General features: G+C 41.3%; 1 protein-coding gene across 1 annotated transcript in view; it reads left to right on the forward strand.

The window, feature by feature from the left end:
- Nucleotides 1-10,461, forward strand: part of LOC308080570 (beta-1,4-galactosyltransferase 1-like) — a gene marked incomplete at both ends in the record, with an annotated part of 72,194 nt that extends 61,733 nt beyond the window's left edge. The window contains one exon of the mRNA XM_080422464.1: nucleotides 9,575-10,461. Within this exon, the coding sequence (XP_080278590.1) occupies nucleotides 9,575-10,461 (887 nt within the window). The remainder of the gene's footprint in view (nucleotides 1-9,574) is intronic.
- Nucleotides 10,462-20,249: the final 9,788 nt, after the last annotated feature.

A 20,249-nucleotide genomic window follows, 5' to 3' on the forward strand; every position in this document is an offset into this window, starting at 1 on the left:
ATTTTCACTCCGTGTTTGAGGGCTGCGTTTTACAATGCGGCGGTGATGTGTTGGAATACATTAGTTGCTTCCATGTTATGAATACATTCAGTATGGGTGTTGCTAGTATTATTCAGTACCTGATTGGCCTATAGCAGAGCCAGGCTTGCAGGCGAGCCGGGTCTTAGGGTTGTACTCGTTATTGAAGCACTGCCACGGGGCATGATTTGGATAGGGTCACAGAGGTGTGTGTGTGTGTGTGCGTGCGTGAATGCAGTTGAAAGAGAGACTCAGCGAGGCAAAATAGAGAGAGAGGGAGAGAGAGTTAGAGAGAAAGAGAGATACAGACAGAGAGCTTCCGCAGGACTTGATGCGGAACAGGGTTTGGGGAAATGCCTGTTAGCCAAGCGTTAATGGCTTTAGCATCTACCTCTGAGAGAGGAGAGAGCATCCAGACCGGTGTCAAGTTCCTGTACATGGTTTTGATATGTTAAACCCTTATCCTAGTTCCCTTGAAATGTTTCCTTTTGAGTGGTTCGACAACGATGTAACACAAATGTTATTCCAGCGCCGTTGGCAAATGGTAATGTAAGCATTACTATGTATTCTATTCCGATACGTGTTGCTGTCAGCCTGACTCGGTCTGTCTTCAACCGCCGGGCGGATTTACATACAGGAATTGACCTCAGATGGCTGCTGTGTGCGTGGGGGTTGGAGTCTGTGCTTCTGTCGTTTTTGTGGAGGTTTCGCAAAATATTACACCACGTGATTGCAGCTGTCACAGGGTTAATTTACACAAATCCATTGAAAGTACCGCGCACTGTGCACAACAGAGAAAAATAAAGGTGCCAACTGCAACTGCTTCTTCAGAGTGATGCCATAGAATAACCATTTTTGGTTCCAGAAAGACCATTTCAGACCATTTCACTTAAAAAAAAAAAATCCTTAACCACTTAAATCCTATAAACTTCATCAACCAGTGTCTTCCAGGGTTCTGTACTGGGCCCGCTCCTTTTTTTCCCTCTACACCAAATGTCGTTGCCAAAAATAGCCGATCTACAAGGTAACAACGCATCGCGTTGCAGCACGTTGTGAACTTGTAGATCGGCTATGTTCACCGAATGTTCTGTTACTGTAAGTCATGCCCCAAAATGGGATGCTAGGGTTTAAGGGGGGGGGGGGGGCCTCAAAGAACGAACAAAAATGGTTCTTCGCCAAAAAAAGGTTCTCTAGAACCTAATGAAGAACATGAAGAACCATTCACTAGATTAAGATGGATTTGTTTAGGATTAAGCAATGTGAAAGAACGGTAGTATACAGTATATTTATTGGCACCTATAAATAAGGGCTAATTTAAACTACAGTGACATTGTTTTGTTGCAAAAAAACATGCAGTAATCCTGGTCTCTATACTGCCTCCCCCTGGTCAGCCGGGGCACCTGATGGAGGGGAAAGGAACTGGTTGGAATTACGTGTTCCTTCCACGCGCTACGTCCTACCGGGGAAACTCCCCCCTGTCAGGTGAGAAGCAGCGGCCTGCTCAATCCTCATGCATTGAAGGAAGCATGAGCTCAGTTCGGGGCTCTCCCCATAATGGCAGAGGGAGAGTAACGCCCAGAATTACAGCTTAGGCAATTGGCACTGGGTGAAAAAATGGGTTACAAAAATTGTGGGATAGAATTTAGGGTTAAAAAAAGAAAAAGATTTTTTCGGCATACATCAATTTGAGTTGAAAATATGTTGTTTCCGGCAAGTGATGCTGCCATATGATGAAGTATAAATTAGACTTTAATATTGTCCTTCCATGCTGGGTCTTATAGGTCTTCCACAGGTTGCTTGGGTTATCTCAGCTGGTGATGGGTATTAAGGGAAATCAATGTCCAATCACTTCCAGTACAGCGACTCAGGGACAGAAACATGAAGTGTGAACAACCTATGGCTGTGACACACCAACACAGCCACCGCACACGATCAAAACCAATAGAAATTCTTCCAGGCAATTTCATTTACATCTTTTCCGTTCATTATCTCTTTCCCGAGCTTTATAACATCTCCATCACACACGAACATTGATATTGATCTGGACGTAAAGTATATCAACGCAATAACAAGCCCGCTCTAGTGTGCCTTGACTGGCAATGGTTATAGATTCAATATTCAAAGATGTGTTATTGTTACATTTTATATACAGTACATAAGAGTGAGATTCTTTGGTTTTGGTTCCTCAACTTTGTAGCAGCAAAAATGTCACGGAAGTACTAAAGAATTGCAGTAATAGTAAGAAAAAGAATAACACAGTACTGTATGTACATTGGTCATAACACAAAGTGTACACTTTGAGGTGACAAGAATTATTGTTACATTCATTACATTATTGCGGTGGCTTTGGCCATTAGACTCATTTCAATTGGTTGCTTCTAATATTGGCATTCAAATACTGTATAGTGAGAAATTATTCAAATGTAAATGTGTTGAGATTTGAAATGTTTAGGGGGAGGGAAAATGTGAGACTGCAACCTGTCTCATTGCAGTCTTTGCTTAGACCTTTATGGGATGCAAGATTGGATCATATAAAATACCTCTATCTGCTCTCAATCATTCGCCTTGTCAACCTGAATACCTCGTAGTGTGTGCGCATGCATGAGTGCGTGCGCGTGTGCGTGTATGTGTTCTGAAAGGCGTCGGAAATACAATATCAGCCTGTAAATGAGGATGATGGTCATGAACGAAATAAAATTGGGATTTCTACACTGTGAAGTCCTGAGCGTTAAGTGATCCCTTAGGGTTCATTTGCACACTCTAGTTAAACTGACATTCAGGCATTTTGCACATTTTATAAGCGGCTTCAGTCCTACAGTGCTAATACTCACCATGGCTCAGTTAATGAGCGCTTATGAGTGAGCGTTTATGGCAAGGGCTGGATATGTGACTCCAAGAAGGCGCAAGTAGAAGGGACATTATGAGGGCTGTAAATAGGTACAGTATACTACTGCTTTCTCATAAAGTCACAATAAATGTTTTGTGGTTCACACGCATAGGATCTATAACAACCAATATATGATGGTGTTTGGAAACGTTATGGGCCTGAGCCCAACAGAACAGGGTCTGCATTCAAGCCATTTGCTCCAAGCTGACGATGGTCAAAAGAAATGTTCTGCTGCCATCTTGTGGGCCAGAAGAGGACTGCATCTAGCCAGGGGTAAATCATGAGTGAATATAACTCTCTCATCATTTTGTCTGACTTATGTTGACATTTCAATTATGCTTTCAAATTTGAAAACAGCCCATGCGTGAGTGGAATCCCAATGTAGCCTAGACCTAATTCTTTCTCCAAAGTTATACCAAGTTGCTTTCATAGAAACTAGGTTTACACACAGTGTAAGATGACAGTAATGCAATTACTTATTCTCCCTTTTTTTTAACACAAAGGTCAGGTGTTACGTGCAATACCAACATGCATTGTGGGTTTCAGCTTCAGCTTCAGTGACATGCTTCAATGCATTTGTTGTCCCATATCTACACAAGGTGGATTACAGAATGGGCCTATCAGACCCAAACCCAGGGTCTGGGCTTATTAACTTTGCATTTCTCATGTAGTCCAGTGGTTCTAAAAACTTTCCATGCCAAGGACCCCCAAATTAATATGTATTTGGCCGGGGACTCCAATCTGAAAATAATTTGTGCCAGGAACCCCCATACAGTACAAGATTTATATTCAAATTTGGCATTTGATCAATATCGTTTGAAAATAGCAGCTCACAACGAGTCGCAATGTACTGTGGACATGATGAGTGAGTGTGTCAGCTTAAGTCATTCATGTCAATAACAGGGCCCCAAAATCCTACTGAAAAGACAGAGAAGAGGGAATAGCCTATACACTATACACGTTCACTTTGAAAATGTGACAAGAAAGAAACTGCTCACAGACTACTTTCCCATGCACTCCATAAGTTTATTACTTTGCTAGGCCGTAAACAAAACATGCATTGTTAAATAATGAGGTATGCTTGTTGACGGGATGTATGAACAATGTATCCCACCTAGGGCTGTCACGATTACAAATGACAGATTTTATTGTGTTTTTGGCATTGAACATTGGAACATATGAAAACAATTTTAACTTATGTTTTTTTTTTTTTTTGCTTCATAATCACAAATTGCACACAAATAACTTATATTATACAAAGAAATTACAAAAAAATGTAATAATTTTATATAAAATACATAAATAAAGCGGATATAGTTGATCTACAAGCTTCAACGCGTCACAAGTGACGTGTTGTAAGCTTGTATATCTGCTTGTAGATCTGCTATTTCTTTCTAAACTGTTTGGAAATGTATGAACATGTTTCAACATGGAAACGATTATGACGATTATCTCAAATAATTGTGATTAGGCGATTATGTAATAATTGTGACGGGACTAATCCCACCCTCTCCATGATGAACTGGTTAACAGAAGGAGCACGTTCGGTGAGTGACTCTCTATGCCAAAATGTACCACCGAGAGCCTGAGGCCCAGGAGGTCATTCCTATACCTGTGGCCATTAAACTTTACAACGCTAGGGGCCGGGGGCAATTAATCGATTGGATTGACATACTTAGGCTCACAGATGTGCACCTTTGACATGCTGTTTTAGTTGCTGATTTTATCTAAGGTTTAATTATGTATTGCCTTGGATGTGATTTGCTGATGATCATTTTTTATTAATTTCCCTTCGGGTTTCAATAAAGTATTTATTTTCTATTCTTTTCTATCGTTCCAGTCACACAGAAGGTGCACATTCTGTCCAGACTGGAAATTGTTTGACTTCTTTTTTGTCCGTGCCTGACTCCACAGGAAGATGCTGTTATAGGCGTATGGCCTTTCGAAGCCCTATTCTAAGGTCTAGAATCTAGGGCATAGAGGCCACACACCCTTAAAGGGATAGTTCACCCCCTTTTTTTCTATGGATTAGTCACCCCATGGAGCCTTGAGTTTTTTTTTTTTTTGTCGCATTCCTGAGCCAATACTTTGATGACTGGCGGTCAATTTAATTTCAAGGACCCCCATAACCAAACTGAGAGTGTACAAATGAAACCAAACGGACCCATAAGGGAGTTAGAGACCTGTAAGGGTCCAACCCTCTCACGGATCCCTGGTGGTCCCCTGACACCACTTTGAGAACCGCTGTTCTAGTTATTGTGATGTTGGCTTTGAGTGTCCCTGTGCTCAGTGGTGTAAAGTAATTAAGTAAATTTACTCAAGTACTGTACCTAAACACACTTTTGAGGACTTTTTACTTTACTGGAGTATTTCCCATTTTCAATACTTTTACTCCACTACATCTCAGAGGCCAATATTGTACTTTTACTCCACTACAATTATTTGACAGCTTTAGTTACTTTGCAGATTTAGATTATTATCACAAAACATACATTAACCACTTCAACCCTATATATATTTAGGCCATTTGAAAATAGCCGATCTACAAGCTCACAATGCGTCGCGATGCAACGCATTGTGAGCTTGTAGATCTGCTATTTTCAAAGTATTTTTTTAATACATTTTGAACTTGTGAAATGGGACATTCTGCACAATGAGTACTTTTACTTTTGGTACTTTAAGTATATTTTGATGCCAATACCTTTGTACTTTTACTCAAGACATTTTTGATTACCGGACTTTTACTTGTAACAGAGTATTTCTACATTCACTGCAGTATTGATACTTTTACTTAAGTAAAAAATGTGAGTGCTTTTTCCACCACTGCTGTAAACCCTGTTGAAATGAAGGTGACTCATGTCTGACCATGAGTTAATGTGCTGTTGGCGTCAATTGAGTGTATGTGTTCAGTAAATCCTGTTGAAGTTCAGGTGCAAGTCAGTTTGGTTTTCCTGGGGAAGGGGGGCATTTTGCATATATCCATGCCCAGGTCATAGGCATATATCAGCCTATGACTACATACAAGTAGAGGCGGTGCAACTATACCACCTGCTATAGAGCATCGCAGTTCCCGCCCACTTCCTGGTTTTTCATGGTGCCGGAAGGAAAAGCTCAATGCATTTTTCCCATTGACATTTCCAAAAATATTTATATCAATTAATTTAAGCCTCGAATCAAGCCATCCAGGGTCCTGGTGAATCATGACCATAAAACGTTTGATTCTGTGAAAAAACTTTTTTGAAAACGGCAAAACAGAGGGTATTTATTAAATATAGTATATCATGTCATTAAATATAAAATAAAATAAATCACAGAAAAAAACGTTTTATGGTCATGATTCACCAGGACCCTGGATGGCTTTGATTCTAGGCTTAAATTAATTGATATAAATATTTTTGGAAATGTCAATGGGAAAAATGCATTGAGCTTTTCCTTCCGGCACCACGAAAAACCAGGAAGTGGGCGGGAACTGCGATGCTCTATTGCACAACAAGACTCCACCTGGATGAAGCTGTGCTATAGAAAAAGACAGCAGTGTAGACACACCCAATATGCTTATTCTAGTATGAAAAGTACATTGATACACACAGTGAACCATGTTGAGAGGACAGAGGCAACGCTGTGAACTGAACAGTCTTGAACAGTCAAGGTTTATGTATGGCAACGATTCTCAAACTTTTTTTCACGTCATGGACCCCCAAATTAATATGTATCTGACCACGGAACACCACCTGAAAAGATGTTGTGCCAGGGACCCCCATACAAGATTCATGTTGTTAAACAATTAAAGATTCTTTGAAAATAGTCAATCTACCAGCTCACCAGGCACTGCATCGCGATGTGTTGTGAGCATGTAGATCAGCTAATTTCAACTATGATGTAGGCTATATAGCAGGGGTTAAAGTAGTCAAACTGATTTTGATGCTATAGAGTATTAATAATGTTGCTGGGGACCCCCTGGAAGCCCTCAAGGACCCCTGGGGGTACCCGGACCCTACTTTGAGAACCACTGCTTTTAAAACAATTAGGCCTGCTATTGACATTCATTGAACAAAAACAACCACCCATATACAGAAACATCACAAACGCTCAAGTTTAAATGTGGGTCTATGACAAAACTTTTGTGATGGCAATAATAGCACAACAGAGTGGATGTGGGGCCCATGGGGATGAGATTTGTTTAATATATTTGTGTTGCTTATACTCTTCCTGCTTGAATATGGGAAATTATGTTTATATCTCTCTGTGAGAGGGAGTCAGGTGTCTTTGAGATTGACAGCTGTCATGGTGACAGTAAGGTCTGCCTCCAGGAAGAAGTGCCTGTGGCAAGAATTGAAAGATGCTCACCCAGTGCATATGTCTCTAGGCCGTGTTAAGGAGGTTTGTCCACACTGGCATACCTGAATCAGTACAAGGTTAGGTTGGAGCCAAAAAATTACATGAGACTCTGTCTCTGTCCACTAGTCAATACCATGAATACACATACTGTGCAACTCAAGGAAAAAACAATTCTTCAGCCATATCCCCACCTGTTATGGAGACTAGTCCTACCTTTATTTTCAAGTCGCCAGCCAGCGCGGAGACGGATAAGTTGAGACGCACGTTCCAGTTCAAGGGTCCAGCCAGGTGTTTGTAATCACACAGCGACCAGATTCCTTCACTGTGTGGTGTGTATAAATAAATCAGTGTAAATGCATAGTTCAATTCAACAAATTAAGTAACAAACCAAACTTCTAATTTCTTCTAAATCGTGTTCTAAAAACTGCTTGCTGCCGTCCTCACTCAGGCTTGTCAAAACATTTCCCCCTGTCCTACTGTCCCGGGCCAGACAGTCTGTCTGTCATTAATCAAGGGGTTCCCGGCAACCTGTGGGATCTATCGCATAGCCCAAGCAGCGGGGGGCAGCAACGGGTGTCCAAACAATAAATAAAATATAAATATAAATAACTTCATCCTTCTAACAGAACAAGATCCCATGGAAAGATTATGCTACAGCACCCCACCGAGTGCCGCGCTATGAGCTTGTATATCTGCTATTTTCTTTTTTTATCGTGAAAATGTGTGCAAATCTTTGAATATATCCTACTATAATTCTACAAAGCTCTATAGTGCGTGGTGAGGCCAAAAACTGTTCTAACCGGTTCTCCTCAGTTGCTGGAGCAATTGATCTGAATTTTCACACAGCCATTCACCATTACCATGTGCACGGAACAGCGAAGCCGAACAAACGTCGGCTGTTTATTAGCGTTTTTATGTAAAAGAATGTCGCCATGGTTAGGGCTGCCCAGCGAGCTATGGGATGATGGCTCCCGGGTTGCCAGATCATGTGCGCATATCCCCCCCACGGGTATGGACTAGTATTTTTTAAAGCGAACATTTGTAACTCTTTGCTTCTGGGGGTCCCTGGAACTAAATATTTTGAGATGGGGGTTGGCGGTCAAATACATATCATTTTGGGGGTCCTTGACATGAAAAAGTTTGAGAACCACTGATATAGAAACATACGTTTCTCAGAAACCTGTTAGGATTTAGAAGACATTTGTAGATTGAATGGGTTAAAAGCCAGAATGGATTTGCCAATCCGAGAACAACCACACAGTCTTTAGGGAATTGTGTTTTTATTATTTCATAACAAAGCAATACCCAGTGGTGGAAAAAGTACTCAAATATTTTACTTAAGTAAAAGTAAAAGTATCAATATTGCAATGTAGAAGTACTCCGTTACAAGTAATAGTCTTATTCTTATAAAGTATTAGCATCAAAATGTACTAAAGTACCGAAAGTTAAAGTACTAAAATGTTTGAAAATTACAGATCTACAAGCTTACAACGCGTCGTGTTGTGAGCTTGTAGATCGGCTATTTTCAAATAGCCTAGGTATAAAGTAGAGCTAAAGTGGTTAATATATGTTTTATAATGTAATAATTTATATCTGCAAAGTAACTTGTAACTAAAGTTCTCAAATAATTGTAGTGGAGTAAAAATACAATATTTGCCTCTGAAATGTAGTGGAGTAGAAGTAAAAGTATAGACTCCAGTAAAGTAAAAGAACCTCAAAATTGTACTTGAGTAAATGTACTGGTACAGTACTTGAGTAAATGTACTTGGTTACTTTACACCACTGCATATAAGGCCAGATGAGGTCACAAACAACAGTGACGACACGTCACGACACGTCACGGCCGGCCGGCTATTTAAGAGACACGAATGAACCATAGAGCTCTGTGTTCGTTGTGAACGGGAAGTGAGCGATTTCTAACCTTAACTACTGAGCTTTATAGCCGAGACAGGACAGGGCGGCCGGCAGACCAGACAGGAGAGGAGACCAGACAGGAGAGGAGACCAGACAGGAGAGGAGACCGGAGAGGAGAGGAGACCAGACAGGAGAGGAGACCGGAGAGGAGAGGAGACCGGAGAGGAGAGGAGACCAGACAGGAGAGGAGACCGGAGAGGAGAGGAGACCGGAGAGGAGAGGAGACCAGACAGGAGAGGAGACCAGACAGGAGAGGGGAGAGGAGAGGAGAGGAGAGGAGAGGAGAGGAGAGGAGAGGAGAGGAGAGGAGAGGAGAGGAGAGGAGAGAGGAGAGGATGCAAAGGTTTAAACAGATACTTAGTGTTAGTCTTACGTTAGTGTTGCTGTTGTTGTTAGTGGTGTTGCTGGTGTTTGCAGGCCACACACACACCCCCCCCCTCCTGGCTGCACCGCCACCACCAGACAACACAGACAACACAACACGATGTCCTGAAGACTCTCCGCTCTTGATTGGCGCCCTGAATGTGACTTTCAGCACCAAAGTGAGTCTAGAGCAAACTCTGAACGAGAACCCTAACGTTGAGGCCGGTGGTCGGTATGGACCAAAAGAGTGTGCGTCCTCCCAGAAGGTGGCCGTGATCATTCCCTTCAGACACAGAGAAGAGCACCTTGCATTTTGGCTCCACTACCTCCACCCCGTACTGCAACGACAGCAGCTGGACTATACAGTGTATGTCGTCGAACAGCATGGCGAAGAGACGTTCAATAGGGCTAAGCTGTTGAACATTGGTTTCGCTGAGGCCCTGAAGGATCGTGACTACAATTGCTTTGTGTTCAGCGACGTGGACCTGATTCCAATGAACGACCGGAATGAATACGGCTGCTTCAGCCAGCCCAGACACCAGGCTGCTGCCGTTGAGAAGTGGAACTTCGGCTTACCTTCTCCCACTTACTTTGGAGGCGTAACATCGATGAGTAAAGAGCAGTTTTTGAAAATCAATGGTTTCCCAAATAACTATTGGGGATGGGGCGGCGAGGATGATGACCTTTATAATAGGGTTATGCTTGTTGGTATGTCCGTGTCACGTCCCAATGGAGAGGTGGCCAAGATGAAGAACATCCCTCATGCGAGAGACAAAGGCAACGCAGACAATCCAGAGAGATGGGACCAAATCACTCACACCAAACAGACCTGGACAACAGACGGGATCAACTCTCTGTCCTACGAGGTGGTGAGGACAACGAGAGGACCGCTGTACACCAACGTCACCGTGGACATCGGCAAGCGGCCGGTCATACAATGACACCAACGGACAAGAAATGGAACAAAATCAAACGAATGAGAGGAAGAGCAGTTGATGTGAGTGTGAACAAAGGAAAAGAGAGCTGAGGATAACCCATTAAACAGTGTCTATCAACCTTTTTTGTGCCAAGGCACACCTGGCATAGCCAAAAAATCCCAGGGCACACCTAGATATACGGTATATATATATATATATAGAAAAAAAGCAAATGCAAACAAATATTTCTGTTTTTGCATTATTCAGACATGCAAACTTTCAGCTTCCACTAGCCGTTTTTAATCCAAATAGGGCAATAGTGTGACACCTGACCCGAAAAAAACAGCATGTTGTCACCCTTTTCACCTCGGGGCTGTTTGCATGCCTGATTATTATTATTGTTTAAAAAAAAAAAAAAAAAAAAAAGGGTTTTTTTTTTTTTTTTTTTTTTTTTAATTATATTTTTTCAAACTTTCTTCAAACGGCGCGGCACACCTCAGCAGTAGTCCCGGCCCAAAATTGGGACGTTTGCCAGGGTTGATATACACACATTCACTGCCAGGTATTAATTAATTAATTAATTAATTTGCCACTGCAGCGTTTTTGCCAGACCCAAGGGGTCGGGCTTACATGAGGCTTTGTACCTGTTTCGTCCATACATGGGCATGGTCACTTTGTCCTCCGGCCCCAGCCAAAAAAAAGTCTGTCACTTTGTCTTCCGGCCCCAGCCAAAAAAAAGTCTGTCCCCCAAAAAAGTCTGTCCATACATGGGCATAGAAGGGACACACGTCATGCGAAGCCCGGCCATTCAGATTTCAACCACTAGGGGTCTGGCAGTACCAGGTCTCCTGGTTCCCTTGTTTACCTTATTTCGAGTCTTTTTGAAGATCAAAGAAAAAAATTCAACCCGGATGTAAACAAACAATGTCTCCTCTTTCCACCGGAACAAAAACATTGTAACCGCGATCGTCCGTTCTGTTGGCAGTTGAATATGGCTCGTTTTCACCAAAAAACGCAGTCTGGGAGAAGAAATCCGTAGCCTGGCATGGCCAGACGAATTTCACTGCGTAGATATTAGTCTGGAATCTCTGTGTGGAACCTGTATTTCCGAGGGCAAATTAAAAAAAAATCTAATTTCAAATAGCCTAAGTATGCATAGGGCTGAAGTGGTTAATGCATGTTTTGTATTAATAATCAAAATCTGGAGCAGGAGATGCAAAAAGTTATTCTAAAAAGTTAGAATATGGAGAGTTCCGGTTTAGCTCCGACGGTTTGCCTCACAGTTACTTCACAAATGTTATGTATTTGTTTAAAAAACCTCAGCTAACAGAACAATAGTTGGATTATATCGTCGGTCGTTGCATGGAAACTTACAACCTCAGAAGCAAAAAGGCTATTTTGTCGGAGGATTCTAACAACGCCACACCGTGCCCGATAACAATGGCGGACGAAGGTGGACCCCTAATGTAAAGTTGACCGGAGGTCGAGACTCCAAAAACAGTCAGAAATGCTCTCTTTTGTGGTCTTTATTTCTTCCACTTCTCCTCCACCAAGTCAGTGCAGCTTTTTACAGTGCATGTATCGAATAACAAAAATAATGCTGGCCAAAAAATACGAAGATAACGAACTCAGGAAATTAATGCAAAACTTAACAAAAAGGTAACAGAACAAAACAAAGCGCACTTAGGCTACACCCCTATGAGGGGGCCCTGGCAGCTCTGACTGGGCTCTCTGCCTGCCCAAACATTACTGAAGCTCTGACTCTGCTGTCTCCTTTTTATAGGAGAGGATCCTACCACAACAGAGGCAGCAATTAACCTTCAAAAATAGCTTATCTACAAGCTGACAAATATAACATGAATAACCCAACACATAAATAGATTCAGACTGAACCCCATTTTGTGTTTGAATTCATTTCCATAGATAATATAATACTTTGCCCATAAACATTGTGAAACACCCCTCCTCCTCTACAGTACATGGCACCTTCCACTGGGACCTCCCCTACTTAAGCTACATGGTTTGGTCCATGCTCTATTTAGCAGTTCAACCCACAGTGCCAGTACTGCAGAGGAGTTACAGGTGACAAACAATGAGCAACTCCTTTTACCACAGGTTACACAATAAACTGAATGTTTTATCCCTGTAAAGTCTGTGTGAATTACTTGTGAATTTGTGACTGCATTCAACAGTATTGACATTATAGTATTGACATTTGGTTAGGACATATCTGCCACACTTCCCACAGTCACTGCTTCCAAACCGGCCGGTGGTCTTGATTATGAATCGGACGCAGCTGTGTGGTGTGTGTGTGCGTGAAATGCCCTTAACCCCTGTGTCTTTGTGTATAGGGCACGGGTTGCCCCGTGACACCTAACATTAGAGATGTGTTGAAAGCGATACGTGAGTGCAAAGATGATTTGTCTACACAGAAGCCAAAACATCCAACATTCAATCGGCTCTCAAAACGATTGAGAACTCTCTAACAACTTTGTCAGACCAAGTTGGAGCAATGGAAGTGCGGGTGCAAATGAAGACAACATGACGGACGTTCTTCTGCGACTGGAAAAGTATGAGAAGGAGTTGGGAGATGCGAAAAGCAAGCTGGATGATTTTGAGGACAGAAGTAGAAGAAATAACGTTGTTTTATTTAATATACCAGAAAAGGCTGAAGGTGTTGTTTTATTATATTTGATATTGTCTAAAAGGTGTTGTGAAAAAGAGGGAAAAAAAGTTTGGGGGAAAGAAGGGGGAAAAAAGGACTGTTGAGTAGTGTACCATTCTGGGAAAAGGTGTGGGGGGAGGGATTGGGAGGACTGTTTTTGTATTTTTGTCTCTCTTTTTTGTGGTGTTTTTGTGTATCTTGTCATTTCCTTTATTCTTTGCCTTTTTCATTATGTCTTACAAAAAAAAGAAAAATGAAGAAAGTTGTGATATTGAGTACATTGTGTACATTGTGCATTGTCAATAAACAAATGTATATATTTTTTAGAATTAGAGTCCAGTTAGAATATGGAGATAAGAGGTGAGGAGGACACACAATGGCCTGTCATGATCTACAATGCCTACAATAAAATGTCCAAGTCCGAGTTAAACTACCACCGTATCAGTTCTCAAACTTTTTTCGTGCCAAGGACCCCCAGATTGATATGTATTTGGCCACGGACCTCCCATCTGAAAATGTTTTGTGCCTGTATTTGGCCACGGACCTCCCATCTGAAAATGTTTTGTGCCAGGGACCCCCGTAAGAGAAGATTTGTGTTTTTAAAAAAAAGGATCTACAAGCTCTGACATATTTTTCCAAAGAGACTTTGTGTAGAGGGAAATACTAACCCATACCTAGTACAGAGCCCTGTGGGACCCCAGTCAGCTAAGCCAGTGGTGGAAAAAGTACTCAAATGTTTTACTTAAGTAAAAGTATCAATACTGCAAAGTAGAAGTACTCTGTTACAAGTAAGATTTCGGAATTCTACATTTACTTGAGTAAAAGTACAAACGTACTGGTATCAAAATGTACTTAAATACCAAAAGTAAAAGTACTAAAATGTTTAAAAATAGCCGATCTACAAGCTCACAACGCGTCAAGAAGTAATACCTGGTGATAAAAATCATCAGTGTTTCAAGTCATGAGCGCTGAGATGCGTTTGAACTTGTTTAAGAAATCTCGTCATAGGGATGTGAACTAATATGCCCCTATGTCTTCAGGGAACAGGAAGTTAGGAGTAAGGGTGCGCTCCCACCAAGAGTTGGCTGGCCGCTGTTTGCAGAATCTGCCAATGCATTGTCAATGCAAATGCGTTGATTCACGCAAGAGCTGATTTTTCCGCTAGTCGCGCAGACCTTGCGTTTATCTGCTCTCCGCGACTAAGCATAAAAGTGCTGGAGGCAGGAGCCGATTTTCTCCCTCTGTCCAATCGGGTGAGTGGAAGGCGGACTGTCTCAAGACTCAGGAAGCAACATGGTGCTCAAGGCAGCAGGCAGTGGGTCCTGAAAGTGAGTGACAGGCGCGACACTCCCGTTTTTTAGAATCCGCTGGCTGCAAAAAACTGTGGCCGCGCACAACCTGCGTTTAACAGCGGCCAGCCAACTCTTGGTGGGAGCGCGCCCTAAGCCTGCAGGGACCTTTAAAAAAAAAGGAACAGGTTAAAGGTGCAATCCGTGCTCTCATTTTAACCACTTAAAGTTTAAATCTAGCAGGTCTGCCAAATGTTTGTCCAAGAATAGGGATGTGTGTGTGTGTGTGTGTGTGTGTGTGTGTGTGGGTGTGGGTGTGGGTGTGTGTGGGTGGGTGGGTGGGCGGGCGGGCGGGCGTGCGTGCGTTAAGTAGTGATTGTTGCAGTGGATTTAAAGGTCTGTGATTTGACAGGGTTAATCCTATTACTGCACTGTCTGTGATCATGGCTCTGACAGACCACTGACTCAGACAGTCAGCTTCCATACATTGTCATAATATCAGTGGTGTAAAGTAACTAAGTACATTTACTCAAGTACTGTACTTAATTAAAGTTTTGAGGTATCTTTTTCACTTTATTTCCAATTTTCTGTACTTTTACTTCTACTCCACTACATCTCAAGGGAAATGTTATACTTTTACTCTACTACAATAATTTGAAAACTTAAGTTACTACCGGTAGTTACTTTGTAGATTTTGATCCAATAGCCTAAAAGGCCGATCTACAAGCTCACAACGCGTCGCATCACGACGCATTGTGAGCTTGTAGATCTGCTATTTTCAAAAGATTTTTATACATTTGAAAACTTGTGAAATGGGACATTCTGCATAACGAGTACTTTCTACTTTTGTACATTTTGATGCCAATACTTTTGTACTTTTACTCAAGTAAATGTTTAATTCCGGACTTTTACTTGTAAGGGCGCGCTCCCACCAAGAGTTGGCTGGCCGCTGTTAAACGCAGGTTGTGCGCGGCCACAGTTTTTTGCAGCCAGCGGATTCTAAAAAACGGGAGTGTCGCGCCTGTCACTCACTTTCAGGACCCTCCCCGCAGCCCGCACTGCCCACTGCCTGCTGCCTTGAGCTCCATGTTGCTTCCTGAGTCTTGAGACGGTCGGCCTTCCACTCACCCGATTGGACAGAGGGAGAAAATCAGCGCCTGCCTCCAGCAGTTTTATGCTTAGTCGCGGAGAGCAGATAAACGCAAGGTCTGCGCGAGAGGCGGAAAAATCTGCTCTTGCGTGAATCAACGCATTTGCATTGACAATGCATTGGCAGATTCTGCAAACAGCGGCCAGCCAACTCTTGGTGGGAGCGCGCCCTAACAGCGTATTTCTACATTGCAGTATTGATACTTTTACTTAAGTAAAACATGTGAGTACTTTTTCCACCACTGGTCCATGCTCAATAACTCTTGTGTGTGGGGTTGTAGAACGTACACACCCATGTCATTATTTTTGGATGGGACTCCATATTTCTTTGGTGTTTCACCCAGGTGGGCGTGGTTACATGCCTAAGCCTAACACTATTCTATTCTCACACAGAAAATATGCCTTAATCCAGTGGTTCCCAAACTTTTTTGGTCGTGACCCAAAAGAGAAATTTCTCTTCATGGTGTCTTCCCGGGACCCAAGCAAGGGAAGATAGCCGACTAACAACCTCACAACGCGTAGATCTGCTATTTTCACTACTTCTAAAAAAAATGTTTAATGTATTTGTTAAAGGTAGGGTAAGTGATTTTCTTTGGTTAAAATAAATAGTTAAATAGCTCTATATTCTGATAGTACTCATTGCTATCGTGTTTGTTCAGTAAAAGGAGTCTCCTAGTCTCCAGCTTTTTATAAAACAGAAAATGCATTTTTGTTTCAGTTTCAGTTTCATTTCCAATTGTATCCAATCAGGATAGAGAACTCAATCAGGATATAGATTAAACAAGTGAAATTGGAAGTGATGACACTAAGAAATGAGCAGACAAAATTGGAACTGGAAGGAACACTATAAAAATGAAGCTTCAAAATGGGTACTTTCTCCTGATTGGCTGAGATTTTGACACCTACCGTAAAATGTACTTTCTGTTTATTAAAGAGCTGGAGAGACGGGGAGACTCCTGTTACTGAACAAACACTCTATAGCAATGATTACTATCATAATGTAGTGCTTTAACCTTTTAACAAAATACTTTTTGTTTTAACCCAAAAATATCACTTACCCTACCTTTAATGGAATTTAGATGTATGAATTATTGTGAGGGGAAAAAAGGAAAAAAAAAGGAAAATCTTTAGAAATGTATATATATATATATATTTTAAAGAAGTCTTTACTTGCGTGTTACGACCCATAAAAATGGGTCCGCGAGTGACCGCGACCCACACATGGGTCCCGAAACTCAACCACTGCCTTATCCTGACCTCAAAACCACGCCCACCTGGGCAAATCACCTGGGAAAGAGAGAGTCCGACTTTTGGACACCTATTTCATTCCGCAGGGGGGTTTCATTTTTCAGCGTCAGCCAGCTGAGTGCTGGCAACTAGGGAGCGCTGAGGAAGGATTAGTTTGGGGTTTAAGTGTCTTCAGTGCTCAGGGACATTTCGACACATTGCTGTGGTCTGGTTGAACCTACGACCACCATGCCGTTATGGCCGCCCCATAACGTCAAAAGACAGCCCTTGTGCCGTGACATTGTATTGCAATGCCGTGACCCGGATTCGAACCGGGGTTGCTGCGGCCACAACGCAGAGTACTAACCACTATACGATCACGGCGAGCTACCGGGGCTGGTAGTCGTTACCTACTAATTGTACTATAACACATTTTTGCTGTCTGATGAACCATGATGAATTCTTATGACTACCTGCTGTATCCAGAAAATGTATTTATTTGTTCTTTTGATATTTTTTGTTTTTAACTTTTTTCATTGTTTAAATATGCTTTGATTAGTTCTATCATGTATTTTCAAATAAAGGCCACCATGTCTGTGAGTCTGTCCTTTGGTAGGGCCGGTGTTTGTCATTTGACAGTAAGTGTTGATCACAATTTTCCAACATTATATAAACACATACCATTTAAAGATGTTAATAGGCCTATAAGTAGGCCATACCATGGTTTCCAGGGTTTATTTGTTAATGGTGATTAAGGCATCATGATTTTAGTGCGTGGGGATCTCATTTTAAATAAGCCACTGTACTTTTATGAGCGATCCAGTTTAGAGGACCTTGTATTGTGAATTGTACTTCCATGTATTGTTTCCATGTCTTTTCTAAATAAAGTATTCAATCAATCAATCAATCAATCAATCAATCAATCAATCGATCAAAAAGGCCTGTAAATATCATATAAAAATACTACAACACAGTTATAATATTATTGCTTTCTCATAAAGTAACAATACATGTTTTGTGCCTATAACAACCAATATATGAATCATTATGGCCCTGAGCCCGGCACATGGTCAAAATAAATGTTTTGCTGCCACCCTGTGGGCTAAAATAAGACTGGATCTAACCAGGGTAAATCATGACTGACAGCTTCACACTCCAAAGACGTAGCCTGGTAAACCCTCCCTCCGGAAATCTCATTTGGAATCAAATAGAAATGAGATTTCCGGAGGGAGGGTTTACCAGGCTACCAAAGACGTGCAGAACGCACAGAACCAGCTGCCAATGTCTACAGTCAGTCACCATCCAATATAACTCACACCGTATGCAGTGGTGGAAGAAGTAATCACTATTCTCACTATTCAACAAAATTCAACAAAAATGTGGAATGCCCTACCAAAAGGAGTAAAGGAGTGTAAAACCCTACTCAACCGCCCCCCCCCCCCCCTCCCCGAAATGTTCTTCTCTTGTACATATTTTTCATTTTTCATACCAGTAACCTGTAAGCTGATTGTATGACGTTCTGTATAGTGTGTATCTGTCTCTTATATGTCATCATGATTTGTGTGCATGGGGATCTCATTTTAAACAAGCTTAGTGCTTTATGAGTCTTCCAGTTTAGTAGACCTTGTATTGTGAATTTGTACTTCCATGTACTGTTGTTCTCATGTCTTACTAAATAAAGTACATCAATCAATCAATAAAACAAACAGTTTTTACTCACTATTTTTATAATACTGCAATGTAGAAATACTGTAGACAGTTACAAGTAAAAGTTGAGGGAGTTCCAGGGGGTTCCCAGGGAAATGTGTTAATATAGCATGAACATTTATTTAACCACTTCAACCCCTATATATACACACATCATGATGCGTTGTGGGATTGTAGATCTGCTATTAAAAATAATAATAATCTTGCAAAAGAAATGCAAAAAGAAAAATGAATATTTTTTAAAAACATTTTAACGACTAATCTTGTATGGGGGAGGGGGGTCCCTGGCACAAATATTTTCAGATGGGGGTCCGCGTTCAAATAATGAATGTCCTTGACGTGAAAAAAGTTTGAGAAACTACTGTTGACAGACAAACCAATCCAAAGGTAAATTGTCAAAAGACAAAAAGTGGCCGCACACACCGTTATAACCAAAGTGCAAATGTATTATAGGACGCAGAGTAAAAGTTACCAACGTTTCGGCACAAATTGGCAGACAAACCAATCCAGCCATCTGACACATTTTAGGAGGGGGGAATCAATATAGGCCTATCTCTGCTGTCCGGCAGGAACCAGCTAACTCCAAAATGTTCATTTTTCAGGAAATGAAAAAAACAAAACAAAAATGGAGGAGTTAGGAGGTTTTGTTCATCATTGATAAGAACAGCTGAATGGAGGTTAAAAGGGGGTGGAGCCTGGAGTCAGCAAAACCAGCTAACTCCACCCCCCTTTGCTGGAGTTAGCTGGTTTAGCAGAAAGTTTGAGGATTCAATGGAGTTTTGTCAGGAGCACTTTTTAATACTTTTCATTTGCTCAATATTTTTGGGCGGTGAAACCGCCCCTATAAGTGAGGTTTGGAAATTTGTACAATTATCTTGGGCAGTGAAACCGCCCCTATAAGTGAGGTTTGGAAATTTGTACAATTATCCTGCGCTGTGATTGGCCAATCACAATCTATTCAGGACTGTGATTGGCCAGTGTCACATGACACATGTGCATAGCCCTATATAAGAAACCATAACTTTAAAAAAAACATAAGTTGGTTTTTTTAAAGTTATGGTTTCGTCCTTCATAAAAAGTGTTTCAATAAATGTATTTATCTTTTGTACATGATTGGTTGACTCCATTCAGTATTGTGATTAGCTAGCAAGACACCGCCCACTTCACACAGGGTGTGATTTTTTTTATAGCACTGACTTCGGAAAAAAAATGCAAAAGCGTCAAAATGGAGTTAGCTGGTTCCTGCCGGACAGCAACAAACCTAAACAAAGGTCTCTATTGATTCCTAACCAGACCACAGTATATGACTTTTGATTTTTGTCTTGCTATAGATTGTACTTGATTGATTAAATATTGTTTTTACAGTTTCAAAAGTACAGCAGCATGTAAAAAACAAAACAAAGGCTTGTTTCTATTGTGATCCATAAACATTCAAACAACTAGACAAACAACAATACACCAAACAATGATACAAAACAAATACATATTAAAAGATGTAGTTTAAAACAAATTGACGCAGATCCACTATGGAACCCAGGAACGTATTTCTACCATGTAAATGTTGACACCTTTTTCACATTCAGAAATAAAAATATTTTTAATTTGACCTCTGTTCATTTCTCATTTTAGACCATGGCTGAAGTGGTTCATGTATGTTCTGCAATAATAATCGAAATCTTCAAAGTAACTAGTAACTAAAGTTTCAAATAATTATAGTGGAGTAAGCAACACTTGCCTCTGAGATGTAGTGGAGTAGAAGAAAAAGTATAGAACAT

This window comes from Gymnoscopelus braueri (assembly GCF_963280865.1).
Source record: "Gymnoscopelus braueri genome assembly, chromosome: 24".
In the NCBI taxonomy this organism is placed as follows: domain Eukaryota; kingdom Metazoa; phylum Chordata; class Actinopteri; order Myctophiformes; family Myctophidae; genus Gymnoscopelus; species Gymnoscopelus braueri.